Source organism: Zalophus californianus, chromosome 2, assembly GCF_009762305.2.
Source record: "Zalophus californianus isolate mZalCal1 chromosome 2, mZalCal1.pri.v2, whole genome shotgun sequence".
Classification (NCBI taxonomy): domain Eukaryota; kingdom Metazoa; phylum Chordata; class Mammalia; order Carnivora; family Otariidae; genus Zalophus; species Zalophus californianus.
Window position 1 is genome coordinate 131,822,448 of NC_045596.1, and position 23,091 is coordinate 131,845,538.

At 35.8% G+C, this 23,091-nt stretch overlaps 1 protein-coding gene across 7 annotated transcripts in view; it reads right to left on the reverse strand.

The window, feature by feature from the left end:
* Nucleotides 1-23,091, reverse strand: part of PDGFC (platelet derived growth factor C) — a 202,505-nt gene that overhangs the window by 38,760 nt on the left and 140,654 nt on the right. For all 7 annotated transcript variants that reach the window (XM_027599551.2, XM_027599550.2, XM_027599549.2 and 4 more), the window contains one exon: nucleotides 14,867-15,047. In XM_027599551.2, the coding sequence (XP_027455352.1) occupies nucleotides 14,867-15,047 (181 nt within the window). The remainder of the gene's footprint in view (nucleotides 1-14,866; nucleotides 15,048-23,091) is intronic.

The window sequence follows — 23,091 nt, forward strand, 5'->3', positions numbered from 1 at the left end:
TTGCATGAGAGGAGATTTAGTAGCACTAAAGTCATCAATCTATTCTGGAGAAATGAAGGGCTTTTAAGTAATCAATTCTCAATCTTGACATCAGTTTAAAGCTACAGATTCTATCTTGAGCTCTTAGCATCCTAAAACTTCATTAATCTCTGTCTCAGAGGCAGCAAAGCCTTATTCATGGATTTATTTATAGTGACTATTTATGTTTCATACATTCACTTTGAATCCCACATCAAGAAGAGTGATTTGTGGAATTATTTTTGATTTTGTAATCTTTAATCTACGATAGATGTTCTACTCTAAGCTGCAAAAATGGTTCTGCACTACTCGGAATTTTAGATGAAGATTATGAGATGACCCAGTTTAGAATAAAAATTTCCCTCCTGACCCAAATTGGTATGCTGAAGCCATTGTGTGAAACAAAAATGTATGTTCTTAGTATTCTTGATCAAGCCATTTTAAAAAGCTATGTCCGGGGGCAGCTGGGTGGCTCAGTTGTCAAGCGTCTGCCTTCGGCTCAGGTCATGATCCCAGGGTCCTGGGACTGAGCCCCGAATTGGGCTTCCTGCTCGGCGGGAAGCCTGCTTCTCCCTCTCCCACTCCCCCTGCTTGTGTTCCCTCTCTCGCTGTGTCTCTCTCTGTCAAAAAATAAAAATAAAATCTTAAAAAAAAAAAGCTATGTACTAATCAAATATCCTTCCAATTTTTATTTATGAAATCTTTTCATACAAAACTTTCATTTAACACGTCCTACAGCCTTGTGTATTTTTATTTATTCCAAAATTTCTTTTTGAAGTTGTTGGATTGTATCAATGTCACTTTCTAGGTTGTGATATTGTACTACATATAGTTATGCAAGATGTTATTACCATTGAGGAAAATGAGGTGAAGGGTATACATGATCTTTCTTACAAATGAACATCAATTTACAATGATCTCAAAATAAAATGCTAAAAAAGTTCTTACTGAATAAAAGTTGACTAGGAGATAGTCTATGCTACATTTGAAATTCTTGATTTGGCTATAATTATTTGTACAATTGTTTGTTCTGAACCGTAGGCAAGTTGCATTCCTTCTCTGAGCATATGTCCTCCAGGTAAGATGCAAATAATTTCTCAGTTATCGTACTGAATAAATGAGATGACACATATTAAGAACCCAATACAACAGTAGATGTTCAAGAAATGGTGTGTCCTATTATTATTGATTTAGGTAGGCTGCTTTTCATTTTCCAGCTTAATACAAACTTACAGTTAAAATACAAAATTAGCTGTATTGCCAAGTCAAATGACTGAATCCTTATGTAAGCTAAATTGCATCTTGCCCCAACCTTGCAACATAAAGGAATAAAAACCAAATGCAAGGGCACCACGGAAGAAAGTCCAAGATCTTACCAAAAGACTCTACGTCCTTTCCAAGAGTTAAGATCCTTAAATTACTCAGTGACAAGGAATTATGCCCTGCCATTCATGCCAAAGAAAGACTGTGGCAAACCACAAGAAACAGTGAATCCCTTTCATGTAATCAGAAATCCTACTGGAGGAGAAAACATAAACTGTGGATAAATGAAAAGCATGATTCCCACATTTGGGAAAGCCACTTAAATATGCAGTAGGAATAAACACGTTCCCATTCAGTGTTACTACAATGACAAACTTCAGTCCAATGTACCCCTCTCACCATGTAGTCATAAAATATTAAAACTTTTGCGAGTTCCAAAAGATGACTAAGCAGCCTGTCAACATGAAATTCAGAAGAGAACTCGGGACCCTGCAGAAGACCAAGTCTGAAAAGGATCCCCTGTCTTTAAAACAAAACACCGTATGCCTGGGTGGATTTGCGAGTTCTTTTTTATCGTTTTTATCAGTAATAGGTTGAGAATGCCACAAAGCATCACTCATCATATTCCAAAAAGAAAGGAAAATATTTATGTCAGAATGCTGAGATGACTTCTGAAGAATCCAATCCAAAGGATGTGTCATATATTTTAATACCGTCTCTCTCAGGTATTGGAAGTCAAGTTTTGGCATGCAGTGTCTCTCTAACAATTCAATGTCTTTCACATGTCTTTTCCTAAAACAACTAATTACACTTAATGCTATTTCATTAACTTACACCCGGCAGGAAAGTGTTTTTGTTGTTTTTTTTTTTAACCCTATCAGAATGTTATTCCTCTAGAAAAAAAGGCATTTCCTCTTTAGCAGGGCTATAAAATTTAAAAGCACAATTTCAGAGGAGGCATTAGACACTGCCTAGGCTGACTTGGAGCTCTCCACACGTATTTCCAATTCCTTTCTCAGATTTTATTTTAGAGTCTTAGATAATTGTCCCATCAATGCCTTTTCCTATTATTCCTCCAAAGTGGGGAGGAGTTTTTAACATAAGCCCTGGCTTTCTTAAGCAAACCTGCTTTGGAAGTACTTAAGATAATTCATATAGTCCTTTAAGGCAACAGATGACAGCCTTAATCCTTCTTCTGAACAACTACTTGGAGTGGAGAAACACAAGGAAAGGTACCAGGCAGGTATTTCTACACCAGCTCTTATTCGCACTTGAACAAAAGCTGACTTGACTTAACTAGACTGGAAACACCTAGGCAGATACAAGACCTCTACCCTGGGGCACTGACACAAAGACATCCTGGTTCCGGAATTTCCTCCCTCAGTTCACTGGGGCCTTCGGGCAGTCTACAGGCGTCACCCCGCTAACAGCTGCACAGGGCATTCCCCTATGTTAGCCCTTAAGATCTGTGATTTCCTTTTCCATTCATTTTAAAGATTATCAAATGCCTACTGTATTTCAGTCACTGTGCACAAACTGCCTAATTTCAAGCTCAGAATGCCACGGGTCTTCTATATTCCACTGCACTATGTTTAGGACATGCTTGATAGAAGACTTCCAATTAGGTCTCATTTTCCTTGTTATGCTTATTTTCCAATTTTATTTTTTTATTTCTCTGTATAAATATTAGCCTTCAAAGATTCCTTAATGACACAATTCTGGAAAATTCTTTGGAGCTAAAAGACTGCTAGGATACTCACAAAAGTAACTGTGTCATTTTTCAACAGTGATGAAATTTGACTGATAAGTGAAATATAATGAGCGAATACTGACCGCATATGCATTTTTACCTTTTTTAAAAAAGTTTTTACTTTGAAAGTAACTTTTAAAGGAACTATGTCTTGTTTGCATTTTAAAGGTAACTGTGTGCAGAAAGTAAAATTTAATACTCAATATTCATTACCACTATTGTTTACAAAAAAAAAGGTGAATTCTAATATAGTTCACCAACTTCTCAAGGTTCTAAAGTAACCAGGACATCATAATCAACAGAAACAATACTTAAGTCTTTTATTTCATTTTTTAAAATTTTATTTATTTATTTATTTATTTAATTTTTAGAGAGAGGGAGAGAAAGAGCACGTACCACAGCGAGTTGGGGGGAGGGGCAGAGGGAGAGAGAGAGAATCTTAAGCAGGCTCCATGCCCAAAGCGATGCCTGACACGGAGCTCGATCTCATGACCCTGAGATCATGACCTGAGCCAAAACCAAGAGTTGGATGCTTAACCATGTGAGCTACCCAGGCGCCCCTACCTAGGTGTTTTTTTTTTTTTTTAAAGATTTTATTTATTTATTTGAGAGAGAGAGAATGAGAGATAGAGAGCACGAGAGGGAAGAGGGTCAGAGGGAGAAGCAGACTCCCTGCTGAGCAGGGAGCCCAATGTGGGACTCGATCCCGGGACTCCAGGATCATGACCTGAGCCAAAGGCAGTCGCTTAACCAACTGAGCCACCCAGGCGCCCCTACCTAGGTGTTTTAATAAGAAAGCAAAGATGGTGAGAGAAAATCTTACATTTGCTTTCCCTTCATCAGTCATCTTCCTACTGTTATTTCCCAAACCAGTGCAGAGGCAGCCTGACTTTATAGAGAATTGGGAAAGCCCTATTTAATATCCTCACTTCTGTGTATGTGACATTCTCTGAGTTTTAATCTGTAAAATGGTGATAACATCCCATTATGGGGATTAGATGATATAAAAGTACCCATCAAGCCTAGTATTTCTTTCAATATATGTTCATCATTCTCTTCTGCCTAATTCAACTATTTCCAAGTTGGTATCAAGTACTTCCTTTCCAAAAAATGCTTACAATATACTTCATTTTCAAAAATTAACCTCTTCAAAAGTATACTCATTTACCTTTTAGTTTTGTCCTAAGAGGATGTAAAAATTGATAGTTACATTGTATATAAAATCATATTCACGTGATTTCAAAATAATGTTAAATAACAATTATGTCATCTTAAGGAGATAAGTAAAATTTTTAAAGCTCTAGTTTTAATGTTCAAAGCATTCAAATACATTAATAGCATTACTCAAACATAAATATTTGAAGACTATTTACAAGGATAGTCTTTTCTCAAAGGTAAGAATCATATGACAAACTGTTTGGTTATAACTAACATGTAAAATGTATGAACCATGACTGGTATGCTAGTGGATACTCCTGGACATAATACTAATATTAAAACAGAGTTCAGGATACGTTAAATAGTTAATCAGTATCAAGTCTTATATATGCCTCCCTAACATTAAAAAAGGAAATGTGATATTAGCATAATCATGCAAAGCAACTGCTGCAAGGACATATTTTATCTGGCATGGAAAGATAATGGCATTGTTCCTTAAAGTCAACTATGCCCCCAATATATTGTACAGAGTTTCCGAGTATTTTGTTGATCAAATATAAACTTAGTGTTCGATAAGGACATTGCTATATGAACAGAGGGAAAATAAGATGGTGATTTTAGCTCTGTTCTCTCCTAAAATGACTGATTCTGAAGGTATTTCTTTAAATGCATGATTCTTTGAGGCCAAAGAAAATCAGAAAGAAGTCAACAGTGATAAAATTTTGGAAACTGGAAGGTAGGTACAGGTGCAGTCATTGAATCAGTGGACCAAAATTTAGCAAGGGGAAAATCAGGAAGCAACCTGACTTGCATGAAAGAGCAACCAAAAAGCTCTGGGATCTGGTGGCATCAAGTACATATGTATGGAACTGGGAAGGACAGTGGAGCTAAAAATAGGAAGACTGGTTGAAAATCATGAAGCTGTTCAACACTCCAAATCTGTTTCCCCAGAGTGGCAGAAGACGGATTTATTCCCTGTTCAAATTTGTTCCCTTAACAGAATAAAATTGAGGATTTATGGACTGGGAAACCCAAGCAGAGTTGGGAGCAGTGATATTATTCTGAATATGGGGGCATGGAGGGGGTTGAGGAAATATGTTTACACTTAATGCTGAGACTCTCCGTCTTAATCCACTCAGCTCTCATTTCAGAGAACTGGCGACCAGGATTATACACTTAGAAAAGAGATTAGGGGAATCAGGGGGCTTTCAAGGAATTGACCTGTCCAGCTCACAATACAGTGAAGACCATAGTCAGCAAGCCCATCCACAGGCACAGAATGCCCAGTTAGTTTTTAAGTAGCCAACTAGAATTCTAGACTTAGCCAAGTATTCATTTAGGCTTGAGGGTTAAATAGAGAAATTTTCAGTTATTCGAGCCAACAGAATTTTATCTCTGATGCTCCTTTTTCTCGGTAAATTCATGGAGGGTTTACTCTCTTCCAAAACAGTAAGTAAACAAGAGAGAAGACAAAAGATCCTGCAAACAGGGGATCTAATGCAAGAAAATGGCAAAGGGAATATTCAGGGTAATGATGGGGTGGGGGTAGGAGGGGGACCCCGAGGATGACAGCTGTGTGGTAGGTCTGTAATCAGTCTAAATTGAAGTAGACCAGACTGTTTCAGCAGAGATTTCTTCTGGTTGGTGAAATTATTAGAAAACACGAATGTGTCTGACTGTATTTGAGAAGAGATTCACACAATTTGAGGCACAGTTTGGGGTTAAATCAGTGATAAATAAATAGAAAGCTAAACAAACCAAAATATAACACAACTTTAGGGAAAACGAAACAAAACAAGGCAGGAAAGGAAATGCAGTCATAGTATATACTTCATGGCTCAGCTGTGAACCATGATTCCATGGCCACCATAATGTACACAGTGGATTTGGATCTTGATAGATTCAGGATTTACTAGAGGAGGCAGTGATGGGATTTGTCTGCCTGTGTGGTAAATGCAGGAGGGTGGAAGAAAGTAAACGCCTCACCTTCCAGAGAGTGAAGTCAAATGAAGATCACAGATTATTCTTAAAACCAAAAATCAAGAAGCGACAACAAAAGCATGTTACAGGTGGGGTGCCTGTGTAGCTCAGTCGTTAAGCGTCTGCCTTCGGCTCAGGTCATGATCCCAGGGTCCTGGGATCGAATCTTGAATCGGGCTCCCTGCTCGGCGGGAAGCCTGCTTCTCCCTCTCCCACTACCCCTGCTTGTGTTCCTGCTCTCGCTATCTCTCTCTCTGTCAAATAGATAAATAAAAAAAAATCTTAAAAAAAAAAAAAGCATGTTACAGGAAGGTAGAGAGGTCAAGTCTAAAAGAATCCATTAAAAGAACTGGAAGCACTTGCCTCCAAGGTCCAGGAAAATAGTGTGCACAGAGGAAAGTGGGGGCAACTGCTATTTCTGTTGTTGTTGTTTTTTAAGATTTTATTTATTTATTTGACAGAGAGAGACACAGTGAGAGAGGGAACACAAGCAGGGGGAGTGGGAGAGGGAGAAGCAAGCTTCCCACCGAGCAGGGAGCCTGACACGGGGCTTGATCCCAGGATCCTGGGATCATGACCTGAGCTGAAGGCAGACGCTTAACGTCTGAGCCAGCCAGGTGCCCCGCAACTGTTACTTTTGTAACAAGGCTAAGAGAAATATTTGCCTTTTAAAACTACGTGCAACTGTAACTCAGACAAAAATTAAAATGACATGTGAAAAAGTTTATGAGGGGACTGATGGTTGGGACTGTCTTATTTTACTAATAATAGTGCCTTACACCACAGAACAAATGAACATCTAATCTAGAACTGGGCTCAGCACTGGAACTATGCCATATGTGAATTATCAGAGAAGCTTAGTGTGGAACTAGAAAAGAAGGCAGAGTGTCATCTATTCTAGTTGTATGGGTTAAAGATACTGACAGTTGACAGAACTGATAAGCTTCAATTCATAACTTAGAAAAGCCAGGACAATAAATGCAAGTATTAACAAATTGAAATCTATCCATCTAATTCTATGAGAAAGGCCCACTTTTTTGCAATCCTGAAAAAACAGAACATGTGGGTATGTTAGCAAGAAAATATTCATGCAGAATTTCCAATCTGTTCCCAAAAAATATTCATGTTTGTTCGAAAATGAAAAATAATTCCCCAACATCTTGTAGTAAAACTCTCTGCATCTGCTCAGTTTATAGTTTAGAGCAATTTCTCACCCACAAATTCAACGTGAGAACATCTTATATCAGAATCTCCAAGCATGTTTGATGAAAATGCCGATAACTGGGCACCATTCCAGATAGAGAGAATCATAACCTCTGACATCTGATGATATGGTTTTTAATAAACCCTTCGGAGATTTTTAATAATATATTTGATATCAAACCTGTACTAAGTCACTTCCAGGGTTTTTGTTTGATTGTTTTTTCATTTAATCTAACAGTTATAATAGCCCTGTGCTCTCACCAATTGCCCCTCTTTCCTCAAATCTTTCCAGACCACTTATATTACACTTATTCATGTAGTGTATTTATATAGGTGTATAGGGTGTGTGTGTGTGCGCACGCACATTTTTTCCCCTCTAAACAAGGTAAGTTCTCAGAGACCCAGGGCAATGCCATATACATTTTTTAATTTTCTCACAACAAAATATTTCCTCAAATATTCTTCAACGCCTGTTGAAAGACCTAACAGGAAAGTGGATGGGGATACTGAAGACAAAGTATTTAGTTTATCATCTTCAATTGCAACAAACTTCTAGAGATTAATTCCATCAGGTTTAGGGTCATATTAACTCTAAGCTTTTAAATCTTTGTGGCTTTAGATATAAAATATAAGTCAATCAAACTTCAAGCTTTCCTAATTTCTTATTTATAACCCCTTATATTTCAACTTAAAGTGGTTTGTCTGCCGTTTACCATTCCTGCAGTAGCACCAACTGTCTTTTTCTTTCTCACTACAAATCATACCATCTGTGAAATTCTTTCTTAGATAGCTAGGAATTAACTGGAACAAAAAGAGTCAGTAGAAATGGAAGAGAAACCATGATCTTCACATGAAAGAGAGCACTGTGCCCATGAGGTAGAAGTTGGTAGAAAAATACATTAAACAGCTCTTATAGCCAAGTAAAAGCTTGGTCTCTGTAGCAATTGTGTAATTTCTTTGATGTAATAAAACACTGTCATCTCTAGACTCCCTGCATAAATATACAATTACATTGTATATTTTAATAAAAACCTAATCATTCAAAAAGTGTTTCAGACTACAGTAGAGACATGAAGTACTTGAAATAACTTCTTTCACTCTCTAAATACTACAAAAAAATTCAAAGAACAATTTTTTTCTCTTAATTCTCTCTTAAGGGAAATAAAAATTTTAAAGGTTTACAACCTAAATTTTTCACTCACTAAAATCGGTTTAATACAGTAATATAGGAATACAGTGCAATTTGTTAGGAAGATTTGCAATTTTTTAAAAATCTTGACATTCTAACACTGAATTTGTTTCCTATGGGGTTAGGGTTACGATATTGCTCTAAGGATTTTTATTCCAGGTATGCTGCTTTTTTTTTTCCCTAAGAAAATGAATTCGATACCTTGTTTGAGAGTTACTTGGAATTTTTCTTAACCTGAACATAAAAGCAAATTTGGCCTTCAGTTAAAGACTTTTCTTTACATGATATTAACAGTGAAATAACCTACTGGCACATGCCAGAAGGGACGAGAAAAATATCACCCTCCTCCTTTCTCCCTCGAACCTCAATATTCACTGAGCTGCTTTGTTCTCTGTATCCCGCATAATTAATAACTACTTTGGCAATCAGTCATGCATTCCTTAATGGCACCTCAGGCATCAAGTGTCCTTCTAAGCCTTCCCCACAGAAACCATACACCCTTCTATAGTGCACACTAGCTAGGCACTGACTTAACTCTGGACAAGTAATTTACAAAATCGCTATTAAGGAAAACCCATAGTTGGGATTATAAAGTGGCTATAATACTTGCATGCCATTCTCTAGCATTATTTAATCTCTGGGTATGATCTTACTAAAAAGAAATTTAAAAAAATGTGAGATCCAAACAACTGTTGCTAATCAGTGAAAAAAAAGAAAACAGCAAGAAATAATAGGAAAAATTTAGAAGCAACATGAAAGATGAGTTGTTGTGAGTTAAAAGAGCCTTCAGTTCATTCATCACCCCACACTCCTCTTTTCACACAATAAAGGCAAGAAGATAAAAATATATGGAGTCAGCTAGTATGGTAGCTATAACATCTATTTTTCTTAATCTAAACCGATCCATTTATTAAACGAAAAATGAGAGTAAATGAATTGCTGAAAATATTATGTTATTACTTCTGATCAAAAGCTTAGATTAAAACTCCTGAAAAAATATAATATTCAACAACAGTTTTAAAAGAAATCAATGGTATTTTAATTATCCTTCAAAATTTTAACCAGATTGGAGGAAAAAAACCTCAAATCTCATAACCATTTTAAAACATATATATTACAAACAATATATACTCAAGAAGAAATAGTTCTATATGTAAAGAATAAAACCACTAAAAAATTCCTATTTGGATTTGTATATTTTACTTAAAAAATAAGTAATTTTTTGAAGTAATTGATAAAAATATGCAATATTTTTATATTAAAGGCTTATTTTTTTTACAAATAAACTTTTAATAAGGTCTTGTGATGATAGAAAAAAAGATGTTTTTCAGCCTTTGTAGGTTTAACATTTTTAAATAATGGTGCTTATGCTACAGTAGAGTAAAACACACATAATCTATTATAAATTACTCCAAAATTAAACAAGAAATTTTCTTTTCTTTGTAAGAGATCTGAAATGTGTGCTGGGCTCTCAATGTGTGTGGCCTCCAAACAGAAACAAGCTTGCACTGTTTTATTTCAGTTTTGCTTCATTTCTTCCCAAACAATCTCTCACTGCTAATCTACCAGGCCCTTTTTTTTAAGCATGAAGGAAAAAAAAAAATCAAAGACATTATTAACTCCTTATGCACAATCATAAAAGCTGAGTATATATTGCTTGGCATCAATTTGCATGGATTTATTTTTCATTATTTATTAATGGGGCATAATTGGGGAGTATATTATTTCCATAAATAATTCTTGAAAATAACATTGAAATGCTACATTTTAAATTTATATAGTAAATCCAGTATGCTTTTTTTTTTTTTTAAGCTATAAACAACAAGCTTTAATTTCAGGTAAACATCTCATGCTGAAGTTTTTTCTAAAGTAAAACTCAGCCTATAATATCAACTTAAAGTAGTAAAATGGAAAGATAAATTTTATTTATGTTTTACTCTAAGATATCTGAGAATCAAGAAAATGATACTAAAATCTTAATATTACAAAGAACAGTATAACTACATATAAAAGAATATGTAAAAAATAAATAATAAAAAATCTTATAATGTGACATATATTTACTCATATGAGTAATGGTTATGTATTGCATCATTAGAAAGAATTTAGGAGGACTCTTATGCATCTAAAATACTCCTAGGATTTGAGAAGTGTGGAATATATGCTAATAGAAGCAATCAGTTTTGCTTAGTTGAATAAATTATATTTGCACACATTTCAAAAATAAAATAAAATAAAATCTTTAAATGTTAAATCAACATCACTTTATTCAAAGTAATAAGTAATCCTTGTTTTACCTATATGCAGTCTCATTCATTAGTAGAGGGAAAGAGTGGATAAATCATCTGATAAAGGTGACCTTGGTTTTTAATGGCAACATGTATGGCAACACCGTTTCCGAAAATTATAACTAATGTATTAAAACTACTACTACTAAGATATATAATGTCTAAGGTTGGTATAGAATCAATCAACTTTAAGGTTGGCTAGAATCAAACATATCCATTCATGCTCCCAAAGACAGCTGCAGAGTGATCTCCCTTACTTGTAAACTATAAAGAATATTAAAATAAACTTTCTCCACAACTGTCCCAGAAAAAAACTGATTAAACTCCAAGTTTCTGTTGGTGTGTGAATAGACGCAAAATATTAAGTTAATTATAAGAAAGCAGGTAAGGAGGATTATACACATTAATGGTTATAACGTCATAAGGATGTACCAATGTCTTTACTCCCAATGTTCCACTCCCCACCAAAATGAGAGAGAGAGAGGGAGAGAGAGAAACCAGTTTTACTACATCATGACCAGGAGAGTACCTGGTGTCATTATTGTGATTCGTCAGTGCTCTGTGTATGAATCAGCAATATTATACAATAGTAACAAGGGTTACAAATAGTAAATGAGAAGTCAGTGTAGCTCCACATGGGTTTAGACAACTCTGAGGGGAACTGGCTACAATTCCATGAGGTACTAGTGACCAGCTGCCATGGGTCTGGCATTGTGCTAGGCACTCAGTAGCAAACTGCAATTCAGGAAGTTAACAGTCCATTAAGGACCTGTGGTTCGCATCATTGTTATCATGACAAAATTAAGAAACCATTGTGGCCAGTGGCCGCTAAGGTCCTATTTTGCAGTGGTGGGTTTGCTGTCAATAAGACCAATGCCTCTGGGAAGCAGGCTGTGCTAATTATGAAGTTCATCCTCGGCAAAAAAAAAAAAAAAAGCATCAGAGATGATCCAGGGGTTGGAGGGGCACGTGCCCCTGAGCAAATGCCACAAGAACTTTTAAGTCTCTTCTTGAAAAGGCAAACTTTCTTCCCTTAGGCTTTCATTCATTGATATACAGATAAGATTGATGGATTGTTGCCCTGCTAGTAATAATTGTTGTGGGGAGGAGAGGCATGGAGGGAGGGATGTCATTTAGCAATACGCAATGATAATTCAAAACATTCTGGAAGGCTAAACAGCAAAATCACTTGTCAAATTTTCACTAACCAAATCTCAGCTTTCTGCAGGAATGACAGAGTAGGAGTGTGGCTGTGTGGGAGAAGAGATGGAAACATGGACCGAAGACAAAGGATAGGTGAAGAAAAGGCAGATAAATTGCCAGAATAAATTTAACAGAAGTGAAGATGGTGAGATTATAAAAATCGTGTATCAACAATCTCCCCGGAGAACAATCTGGCAAAATTAAGATCACCAAATAACACTTCTTAGGCAATGTAGGACCATATCATCACATTTTCTTTTTTCTTGCCGTCCAATGGTTGCTGTTTTCCTACGCAGGAGGCAAATTAATATAACATCTCCTATGTCACATCTCTACATATTTCCATTTTCTGCAGCCCAGCACAGGTCAACTTGGGTGCCATGCAAAATGTGGCTCCATAGATGCTGGGAGAATGTCAATTCACAGCCTACCAAAGCCCACATTTGCAATTTATCAAAGGATTTCAGCAACTATTGAAAAATGCACTGAATTTAATTTTAATGATATAACTGGTGATACACCTTTCTTCTAAAGTCTTTCAGATGCAGTTTCTGATCTTAATCACAGTAAATCTCTAGGAGCAGGTCAAACCCAGGTGGCAGAGCCCTTCTGAGTCAAGAGGATGGGAGGTACTTACTGCAGACCCTTATGATGCTTTATCTCATTTCAAGGCTCAGGAACCTGCTATACTCTCACCGATAAAAATACAGGTGTCAGTGAATCTTCTGTTAGTTAAGCTGGAGTGAGTGAGTGGTATCATCGACTCAGCATTTAAGTTATTTATTAAGAACCTATAATGTACCCAGAACTGAGTACAACACTACAAATTTCCTGTGTTTTTATCTCTACAAATTTTATTTAATCCATACGACTCCTGGGTTACACAACTAACTAACCCATGCAGTCACAAAATTAGGAAAAGACAACCCTCGGTCTCGGCATATATACGTACATTTTACCTTTCATGTCTTATTCTGTAGCATGATAGTAGATTGCTAGTTATACATATTTAAATCAATATAACATGAAGAGAACAGTTTATTTAAAATATAAATATCTTCTCAGTTCCAAGTTTATTTTTGTCACAGATTTGGGATAAATACACTTTACTTATGTATTATTTTAAACTTTTGTATCTATTTGTTGCATCACACCAAAAATACTGAAAACCTTTTTACTATTTTTCTCACATTGCTTGTAGTAATTCTGAAGTACTCATACAAATATAAAGGTGTCACCTATTACACGTTTTAAATATGATCAATAATATCACCATTTAAAATTACATAGAAAATGATGTCTTCAATGATTCTGACAGCAGACTTAGCAAACCAGCAGGCACACTGGGGACATAACAAAGTGTGGGTTACACATATCAACCCCGGTGCTCTTTCTGGGTGTAAGAACAATACACACAGCAAGCTAGCAATTCATGAAGCCATTTAGGAAATATGGACTCAATATTAAACTTTGTATATTACATTCATATTGTAATGTTAAGGCAAAATTTCCTTTTTTGGTTGCTCAATGTGCCTGATGGCATAAAATAAAGGGTACAAGCAATCAGGATATAACTAAAATTATAGTAACAATTATAACTAGGAGAAGTAGATTTCTTAAATTTCAGCAAGAATTTTAAAACTTCTTTTTTGAAACGAAAGAGCCAGAAATATTATTTAAGCAGGATAAGTATTAGGATAAGTAGGAAAATGGAGATAACTACTTTTTTTTTTTTTAGAGAATCTTTTTTTTTTTAAGATTTTATTTATTTATTTTAGAGAGAGAGAATGAGAAAGAGCATGAGAGGGGAGATGGTCAGAGGGAGAAGCAGACTCCCCATTGAGCAGGGAGCCCGATGTGGGACTCAATCCCGGGACTCCAGGATCATGACCTGAGCTGAAGGCAGTCACTTAACCAACTGAGCCACCCAGGCGCCCGAGATAACTACTTTTTTAAAATATATTTTACTAAAATATTGATTTTAAAAAGAATAGTAAGTTTACCTTTCTCAATAAAAAGAAAAATGTTATGTGTGGATTCATAAACAACACATTTAAAAAATAAACTTTTGGTGGGTACAACAAAGGAATGATGCCACCTTAATTGGGGGGGACAGTAAAACATCAAATTAAGAACATGGACTTCTAGGGTGATTACAGACATAAATCTAGCTCAAATGGCATTAATGTCAAATAGTGCTTTCTAGTTCTGCAATGTATTTATTCCAAATATATGAATGAATTTTAATATTAGAACCATTACAATCCCATGTTAAGCTTCAAAATTTACATCTTTAAAGTGAGAGTAACAGTTAGCAAAATACAAAAGGGTATCATATCAGAAAGGTCTCCAGAAAGGCTAGAAAACTAAAATAGTATTTTATTATTTAATATAAGTCAAACTTGAAGTTCAGGAAGACATTATACAGTCCAAATTTTGATGGTGATCTAAATGGCAAGAGTAATAAATACACAGTTTTTCCTATTTTTTTCCAAGAGAAAATGCTATCTACATATGTAACTTCACATAAACATTGAAATATCAGGCAGTGAGTTGCAGGAGAATGGGTATGACGCAATCTCCTAAATGTTGTAAAAAACAAGTTATTTCATTGCTCTGAAAACGTATTTAACATGGCTAATGATCTACAGTGATGAAATTTAAGTCAGTTGTGATACCACAGTGATGTTTACGGATAAAAAAAAAATCAAGCTAGGGAAAGGTTTTTGTTTTTTGTTTTTCCCGATCCTTTTTTTTAATAAGTAAACAAATAACTAACCCAATTAAATAAGGGGATCTCTAAGTGGTACTTACTGGCACAACAATGTTGTAGTGGATGCAGAACCCCGGTTCAGAAGGAAAATATTCATCAGATACAAATCTTATCCTGATTTGATTTCCTTTAGAAATCTGCTTTCCTGGCACAGTACCAGAACCACACCAGCGCCCTAATATAGTTCCATCACTGGGTTCTTCAACTTCTACAAAGTCATACCTACAAGACACAAAGACAAAAAAGACATAAAGTCATATGATCTGCTATTTTAGCAATTCAAATTCCATGATCATGGATACAGTGAATCTATCTAGGGACCATAGCCAGGAGTCCATTCCAAATTCAACTGGGTAAATATAATGAAATATTCCAAAGAAGAGATACAACTGAAAATGCATTCTCCATTAAAGGGAAATGAGTCTTCTATTCTAAGCCTCCCATAAAACTGTTAATGAACTTCAAATTCACTGAACAGCCATCTCAACACTTAAATATTTTGTATGCAGCAACCATATCTGACATTCAATTTGTGAGTTATTCAATTTAATTTCCATTTGGACATGACAGTTTTACTCTAATCTTAATTGCTATTATCATTGCCCATTACTTTGACAGTAACGCTTTCGCCCTAGTCAGACTCCCTGGCTCCCTTTCTTCATCTGATGCAAGCTTTTCTAGAGCCACATCATCACATGCACATCCTTCAAATCTCACTTTGTAAGATTTGTAAGACCTTTCTGGGTGTTCTCTGTAAGACCTTTCTGGGTGTTCTCAGCTCATCATCATTTCTCTTTTTGATAAACACATATTTTCAATACTCACTCTGTATGCAAGTGATCCATTTTCTTTTTTCTTTGAGAGAGAGAGAGAGAGTGAGCATGAGAGAGAGAGAGAGAGAGAGAGAGCGCATACCAGCTGGAGGAGAGGGAGAAGCAGACTCCCCACTGAGCAGGGAGTGGGATGTGGGACTTGATCCCAGGGCCATGAGATCATGACCTGAGCCAAAGGCAGACACTTAACCAACTGAGCCACTCAGGAGCCCCAACAAGTGATCCATTTTCTTAGTCTCGTAAATCCTTGAAAAAAGGAACTCATTTTTATATACTTTGAGTTTACATTGCACTACACACAGTATCTTAAACATAAGGAATAAATAATATTTTGCCAACAAATGTTAATTTTGGTTTTCGGAGGCTTAGATCAGTGGTACTCATCAAGAGCAGTATTGTCTCTTAAGAAAATGTTTCAGAAATGACCTGTAGAGGTATTTTCGGCTATAATGAGGCCAGGGGTGAGGAGGGCATTATGACATGTAATAGGCAAGGTCCAGTGATGTTCAACAATGGAAAATCCTGGAAGTGAATATTTGTCCCATGTTCTCCGAGCCTTTCAAACAGTTCACTGGACATTCATATAGGCGACATTTCTGATATAGCACATCGAGTCTGGAAACTAACAATTATCTCACATATAAACATAAATATGTTTTGTGGTTTTAGTTAAAACCAAATTTTCCAGAAATTCAGCTATTAAATAAGTTGAAGAAAGTTTCCATGTTTTGGAACTTTACCCAAGAATTACTATTAAACATATCACGAACAGGAACACTGCTTATACTATCTGCATCACGATTAAAACAATTAAAAGTATACATATTCATCTGTATCTATAATGGTCAGATTCACAATGAGTCTACTTAAAAGATGCAAGCATCTGACCACTTTTATTTTCCTAATGTAACTGTGCATGTGTCCTTATGTATTTAAATCCATTATTTTCATAGAACTTACTTTGCTGTTTCTGGTTTCTGTAGCACACATGCCATTGCATTTACATTTTAAACAACTGTGCACATAAATAGATGATCACTTCCATAAACTCATTTCAGAATACCAAAGAGGATCCTGCAAAATTTTTCTTAAAAGTTACGTCTGACATGGTTGAAAATCACTGGTAGATTTTTTTTCAAAAATCTAAATTCAGTAGATGCTAGACAACTAAAAATAATACATTTTGTGCAATACTGAATTTACAGAAAAAAATTGGTGAGAATTATATACAAAGTATGTAACAGGCCAATTCTACCTACTCATCTTCATCCTGAAGAAGTATCCAGAACTCTCTTATGACATGTAACTTAACCTGTTTCAGCCTTTTTCCCTGGCCTTACATTGACGGCAACACTACTTAGCTCACGGGGATGTTTTAAGACAGGATACCTGTGTAGTACCTAAAATACGGCACATGGCTGCCATTCAATAAAATGGTCCTTCATCTCCATCCTGCATCCCTCGTTCCCACCTCCACATGAACTTTTAATATAACCTTTGGAGTTTGAAAATAATAAACAAGAAAACTCAAATACAAAAAGAAAATCTGCTATACCATGTGATGAGTCTGGGGTCATTAATGACAAATGTGTAAGTCCACCAGTATCGTCATTTTAGGAGTTCGGTGTATGTGTGTGGTGGGACCGAAAAGGGGTATGCTCAGGGGTCAGAGGAGTTGGGCAGAACAGACCCAAGTGGTTATTTCAGATATACTTGATACAAAAGTGGGTAACTACCATTTTATATGAAAGGATAATTTTTACATCAAGATTGTTTGCATGTGAAACAAAGCTTTTATTCACAGAGTGTCTGTCTGTTCCTAAACCTATATAATGTAGGTTACCACCATTGCGAGTTTGAAGAGAGCCAGATTTCAGACCTGCTCAATCATTCTGTAAACATTTATGAAGCGCTGACTTGGTGCAATGTGTTTTGTTAGGTTCTTAGGATACAAAGATGAAACGATAGCTTCTTTGGGCTCAGGGCCCATAAAACACTTCGGTGAGTGCTTTAATGAGGGTATGTAGGAAATACTGTGGAATACTGGCAGAGTAGCAGTAATTTTATACAGTGAGATTAGGGTCAGATTACAAAGGAACATTTGGGCTGTCACTGAGTACTGATTGACCAGGGGTAAAAAGACGGGAAATGAAAACACATTGTGGTGAGAAGTACAATACGTAAGATGCAACAGCAGAAAGAGGGGGTCAGGCATGGTGCACTGTAAATAGAGGGTGGGAAACCAAGAAGGAGATGAAGATCAAGCAGGAAAAATAGGTGTAGGTGGAAAGGCCTTGGTACTTCAGAGCCAGATATTAGAATATTTTGTAGGCCAATGCTGCAAACAGGTCAGTGCAGTTTTAATAGGCTCCATGTTTCTTTTCAAAATTTAAGTCAACATTATAAAAAGTGGAATTTCACAGAAAAGTCTGGATTTCTGGCTTTTTTTTAAATTAAATTTGAATATCTGTTAATACTAAATATCATTAGCCTTGGTATGACTCCTCAGATCTCCAGAATTGATGTCAGCTCCAGCAGGGGTGGTATCTTCAATCTCCTGCCTTATCCCTGACACCTACGTGCCAGGAACACAGTAAGTGCAGTATCAGTATTTGGTGACTGAAGGAATGAACATGGACCTTCATTCCTTCACAGCAACTGAGGCAGGGACCAAGTGGAAAGAACTTGAGATGGGACATGTTCTAAGTTTTTAAAGATCCCCATCAACTTTCTATGCTGTTGCTGTTGTTGTTTCTGTTTTAATACCCAAATCATCATCTATTTACAGTACCTGCCCACAGAGGTCTCTGAGTTTGCCCCCCTTAGAGCAGATGAGGCACGGCAATGGAGGTGTCAGTAAGGGAGTAACACTGGCAGGGAACAGAATCATCGATATCTGAGGGATGCCGGGAAACAAGAACCTTACAAGTGTGGGAAGAAAGCAAAGAGCCGGGAACAAAAACATCCTGAAAAGGAGCAGTTGGGGGAATGTGAGGAAAGCCACTGTGAGTGATGCCACAGAACAGAGCGAAGAGGGAAGGAAACCTTACCAGAAGGAGAAGTGGGGGACAGCGCCCACAGTGCCGAATACCAGAGAAAGCTCAAAGACAACGACACCCAAAAGGCATCGCTCCGGTTTGGCAAGTATTAAGTCATTTCAACAACTGGTTGAACAGAACACAAAGCATCAAAAATTTACCTCAGTCCATTTTCAAAATAACTATTCTCTTTCTAATAGAAGCATCTTAAGAGAAAAGAAGATCATATGCAAGAGAACTACAAAAATTCCCATTAAGTGTTTTTACTATTATAGACTTTTCCTTTTATTTGTTAACAAATAAACAGTGTTATGTATTTATCTGATTCGGAAGCTCTTTGGAAGTATTCAAAAGGAGTTTTTAACCACCCCAAAATATCTGGATTATAAGCGTTAAGAATTTCTTAAGGAACAAATAAATCCTAACCTTGGCTTTATTTACATCCTGATACAAAGATCATTGTCCTGCAAATAAGAGTTAGAAGCATGTTAGTACTTTTTTCATGAAGATTTTCTACTGAACTTAAAAAAAAGTCCACTAATCTTTATAACAATTTCTGGATTTGCAGTTAGACAGCCGGCAATTAATTCTTACATCCTCATACAAGCCTGATGCACACACTTACCACAGTGCTTTGCAAATCTACATAGTTTCGCCTTCCATGACGGTAAAATGAAATGGACATCTATAAAAGTGCTGTGTTCTTCGCCTATAAGCAGCAGAATCTAACATATGCTACTAATTCTTTCACGGTAAACTTTTAAGATTTTTTTTCAGAAGTGGTGTCCTTTAACAATATAATTCTAAATTTCACTCTATTATTCCACCATCAATTTTTTAATGGTCATACTCAACAACTGTTTAGATGTCTATGGAACTGAAAAGTATCAATAACACCATTATTTACTGAGGCTTAGTTCTCCCTCTTCCTCAAAACAGTAAATCCCCTTGCTAAAGGATATGGTTATAAAAATAGCATTTTTTTAAAACTTAAATTATATTCAAGATCATGTAAAATAGACCCAGTGAAGATCTACCTGTAAAGTATACCCATGCCTCATCTAATCTTCAAAATAGAAAAACCGACAACAAAAACCACTGACACTTAACTCCATATTTCCTTTAAATTGTTTGAGAATATGTAGAATGTGGTTGGGAAAGGACGAATGCATTAAATCCAGTTGCCTTCCCTAATGATTTGAAGTTTTTCTTTTTTCTGATAAAATGTTTGCAGAAGGAATTCGTTGTGGAAGTTGGTTGGTTTATACACCATAGCACTGCTCAGAACATCAAGAAAAGAGAAAACAATTACGAAAGATGTCTGTAAGCCTCAGTCAAATGAAAGCGAGATGATAAAACCAAGCACCATTTGACACATAAAAGTGAAATCACAAAACATAATCTTCCTTACACGCAGAAATCTATGCATGCCCAGGTGACTGTTCTGGAGACATGGTAATCCTTATAATACACTCTCAGGTATTAATTTCCAACATGCACAACTGCTCACATCAGTATTTAAAGGATTTACTAAACCTATTTTATGAGCCAATCAAACATCACTTTCTCACGGCAACATGATACAGAGCACACAGCGCTAAGTGGTTTATAACGATCACTCCCTTTCTCTAACATACCCCTGGGGACCCATGGAGGATTTATGTTCTTTTATGTTTAACAAACACGTCTGGTATTGTAGACAAAATTTTCATTCTCATGTGGGAATTTAAAAACTGCAAGGGCATGAGGACTACTTTCTTACTCCCCAGAATTGTAAGGAGTACACCAAAGAAATAAATTCACTGGTAAACATGACTGTCAGACACCCAGCTTCCTTCAACAAAAATAAACCAACTCTGCAAAATAGGTTGTTTCTAGTTAAAACTAACGAAAACCCTGTCAATTAAATCTACCTCATGAATTATCCAGCCTGACCGTGGTGTGAAACCCTGCCAACAAATAAATGTGGATCTTATGAGACCTAGCTCCGCAAGTGTCACCTGGAGCCTAAGTTTGTTGGGAAAGGTAATAAAATTAGTAAGATGCTAATTATTCTACAGTGCTTATTGAGTTATACTTCAGTTTAGCACAATACCACTCATATATAGAAGTTTTAGATTCCTATTTTGGACGTCAAAATGTTTATATACACTTTCACATATTGAAAATAATAATAATAAAAATAATAATTACATTTACCAATTGCTTTTTATACCTTAACTCATTTAAGCCTTAAAAAAAATCACAAAAAGTTGATATTGTTACTGTGCCCATTTTATGGATTATAAAATACAAAAAAGCTAAGTTCCTGGCCAAGGTCACATAGCAGCTAAATATAGAGCCAAGTCTTCCACAACGGCAGTTGAACTCTAGAACACAGGCTAACTCCAGAATCCTTAAATTCGAAGCTGCACTGTGTAAAATATTTTAAATATGCATACATAATTACGTTTGCCTTATTTTGAGGCCTAACTGAAGACAGTTTGTGTCTTTGTTCAAATTGGCTAAATGGTTTCATTCAATGGCTAGAGAAACATTAAGGCCCATTCAACTAAAACTGATCAGTTAACGTGGTAATTTGGGAATATCCATTTTACAGATATTTGTTTAAATTAATTAAGTAATACAGTAGTTCCCCCTTATCTGCAAGGGATATGTTCCAAGATCACCAGTGGATGCCTGAAACCTCAAACAGTACCAGACCCCATATATACTGTTTTTCCCTACACATATATACCTATGACAAAGTTTAATTATAAATTAGGCACAGTAAGAGATTCACAACTGTAAATAATAATAAAATAGAACTACTGTAATAATATACTGTAATAAAAGCTATGTGAATGCGGGCCTTCTGTCTCTCAAAATATCTCACTGTACTGTACTCACAAGTCTTGTGATGATGTACGATGATAAAATGCCTACGTGATGAAATGAAGTGACGGGGAATGACACAGGTGTTGTGAAGGAGTGGTATTACTTGTACTATTGACTACTTGTACTACTGACCTTCTGATGATATAGCAGGAGGACCATCTGCTTCCAGACCTCAAATTACCACAGGTAACTGAAATAGCGGATAAGGGGGGTACTAGTGTATTTATTTTTAGCTGCTCTAAATTCTTTATTGATAGTTTTAAACCTATATAGAAAATGTGTAAGTCAAACCACCAAGTATGCTTCAGAGGGCCGACAACACATCAGTGGAGTAATTTTCATGAAAATATGATAGTTCTACCTATGAGAAGTGGTTATTTGTACATGGTGGAATTGTACATGGTAGGAAATTAATTGATTAAATTTATCTTATTAATAAATAAAAACATTACAAATATAGAACTCATGAATTCAATCTGTAAAGGTAGAAAAATTAAGCAAAACAAAGTATAAGGTGAAAACTAATGAAGACAAACTATAAGAGATACATTCAAAACCAAAATTAGAATTTAGAATTAAAACCAAAAGTTGGTTCTCAAAAAGGAGAGAGACACTGACACAGGGAGCGAGGAGAAGGGGAAGGGGAGAGAGAGAGAGAATACAATCAAGAATTTACATAATTAAGAGTCAGAAAGAAGATACAATCACAGATAAAAATGTATTTAAAATTTGTAAATATGTTTTGTGTAACTTTGTGCCAATGAAAGCTGAAAAGCTAAATGAAATGGATGACCTACCAGGAAAATGTAAATTATCAAAATTGACTGAAGTAGAAAAAGTGAACTAATAGCTCTAGAAGAAACTGAAAAGATTATCAAACACTTGTCAATAAAAGATGAAAAGGCATGGGGTTTACAGGAGAGTTCTATTTGACTTTAAGAAAACATACAATTCCAATGTTATATGAGCACTTGTAAAAAAAAATGAAAATGGCAGGTATCTACCTAAATTAATAATAAAATAAACTAGCCTAAATTTTGTGGACACAATTTACAATGCTATATTATATACTTCAAAGTTGCTAAGGGATTAGATCTTAAATGTTCTCAGCACAAAAGAAATGGAATTATGTGTCATGAGGAAGATGTTAGCTAACTCTGTGGTGGTAATTACATTGCAAAATATAGGTGTATCAAATCAATACACTGTATACAAACTAAACTTACACAGTATTACATGCCAATTATATCTCAATAAATCTGGAAAATTAAATAAAAATTAAAATCCCTAATAAATGAAAAACTCTTGTATCAAAGTTCTTTCAAATGGCAAAATCAAACATTAAAAATCTTGACCAATTTTACTTAAAAATCGAGGGAAATGCAAAAATACCAAATAAAAGTTCATCATATATCATCCAACAGTGGATTGAAAGATGGAATACTTTGGGCACCTGGGTGGCTCAGTTGGTTAAGCAACTGCCTTCGGCTCAGGTCATGATCCTGGAGTCCCGGGATC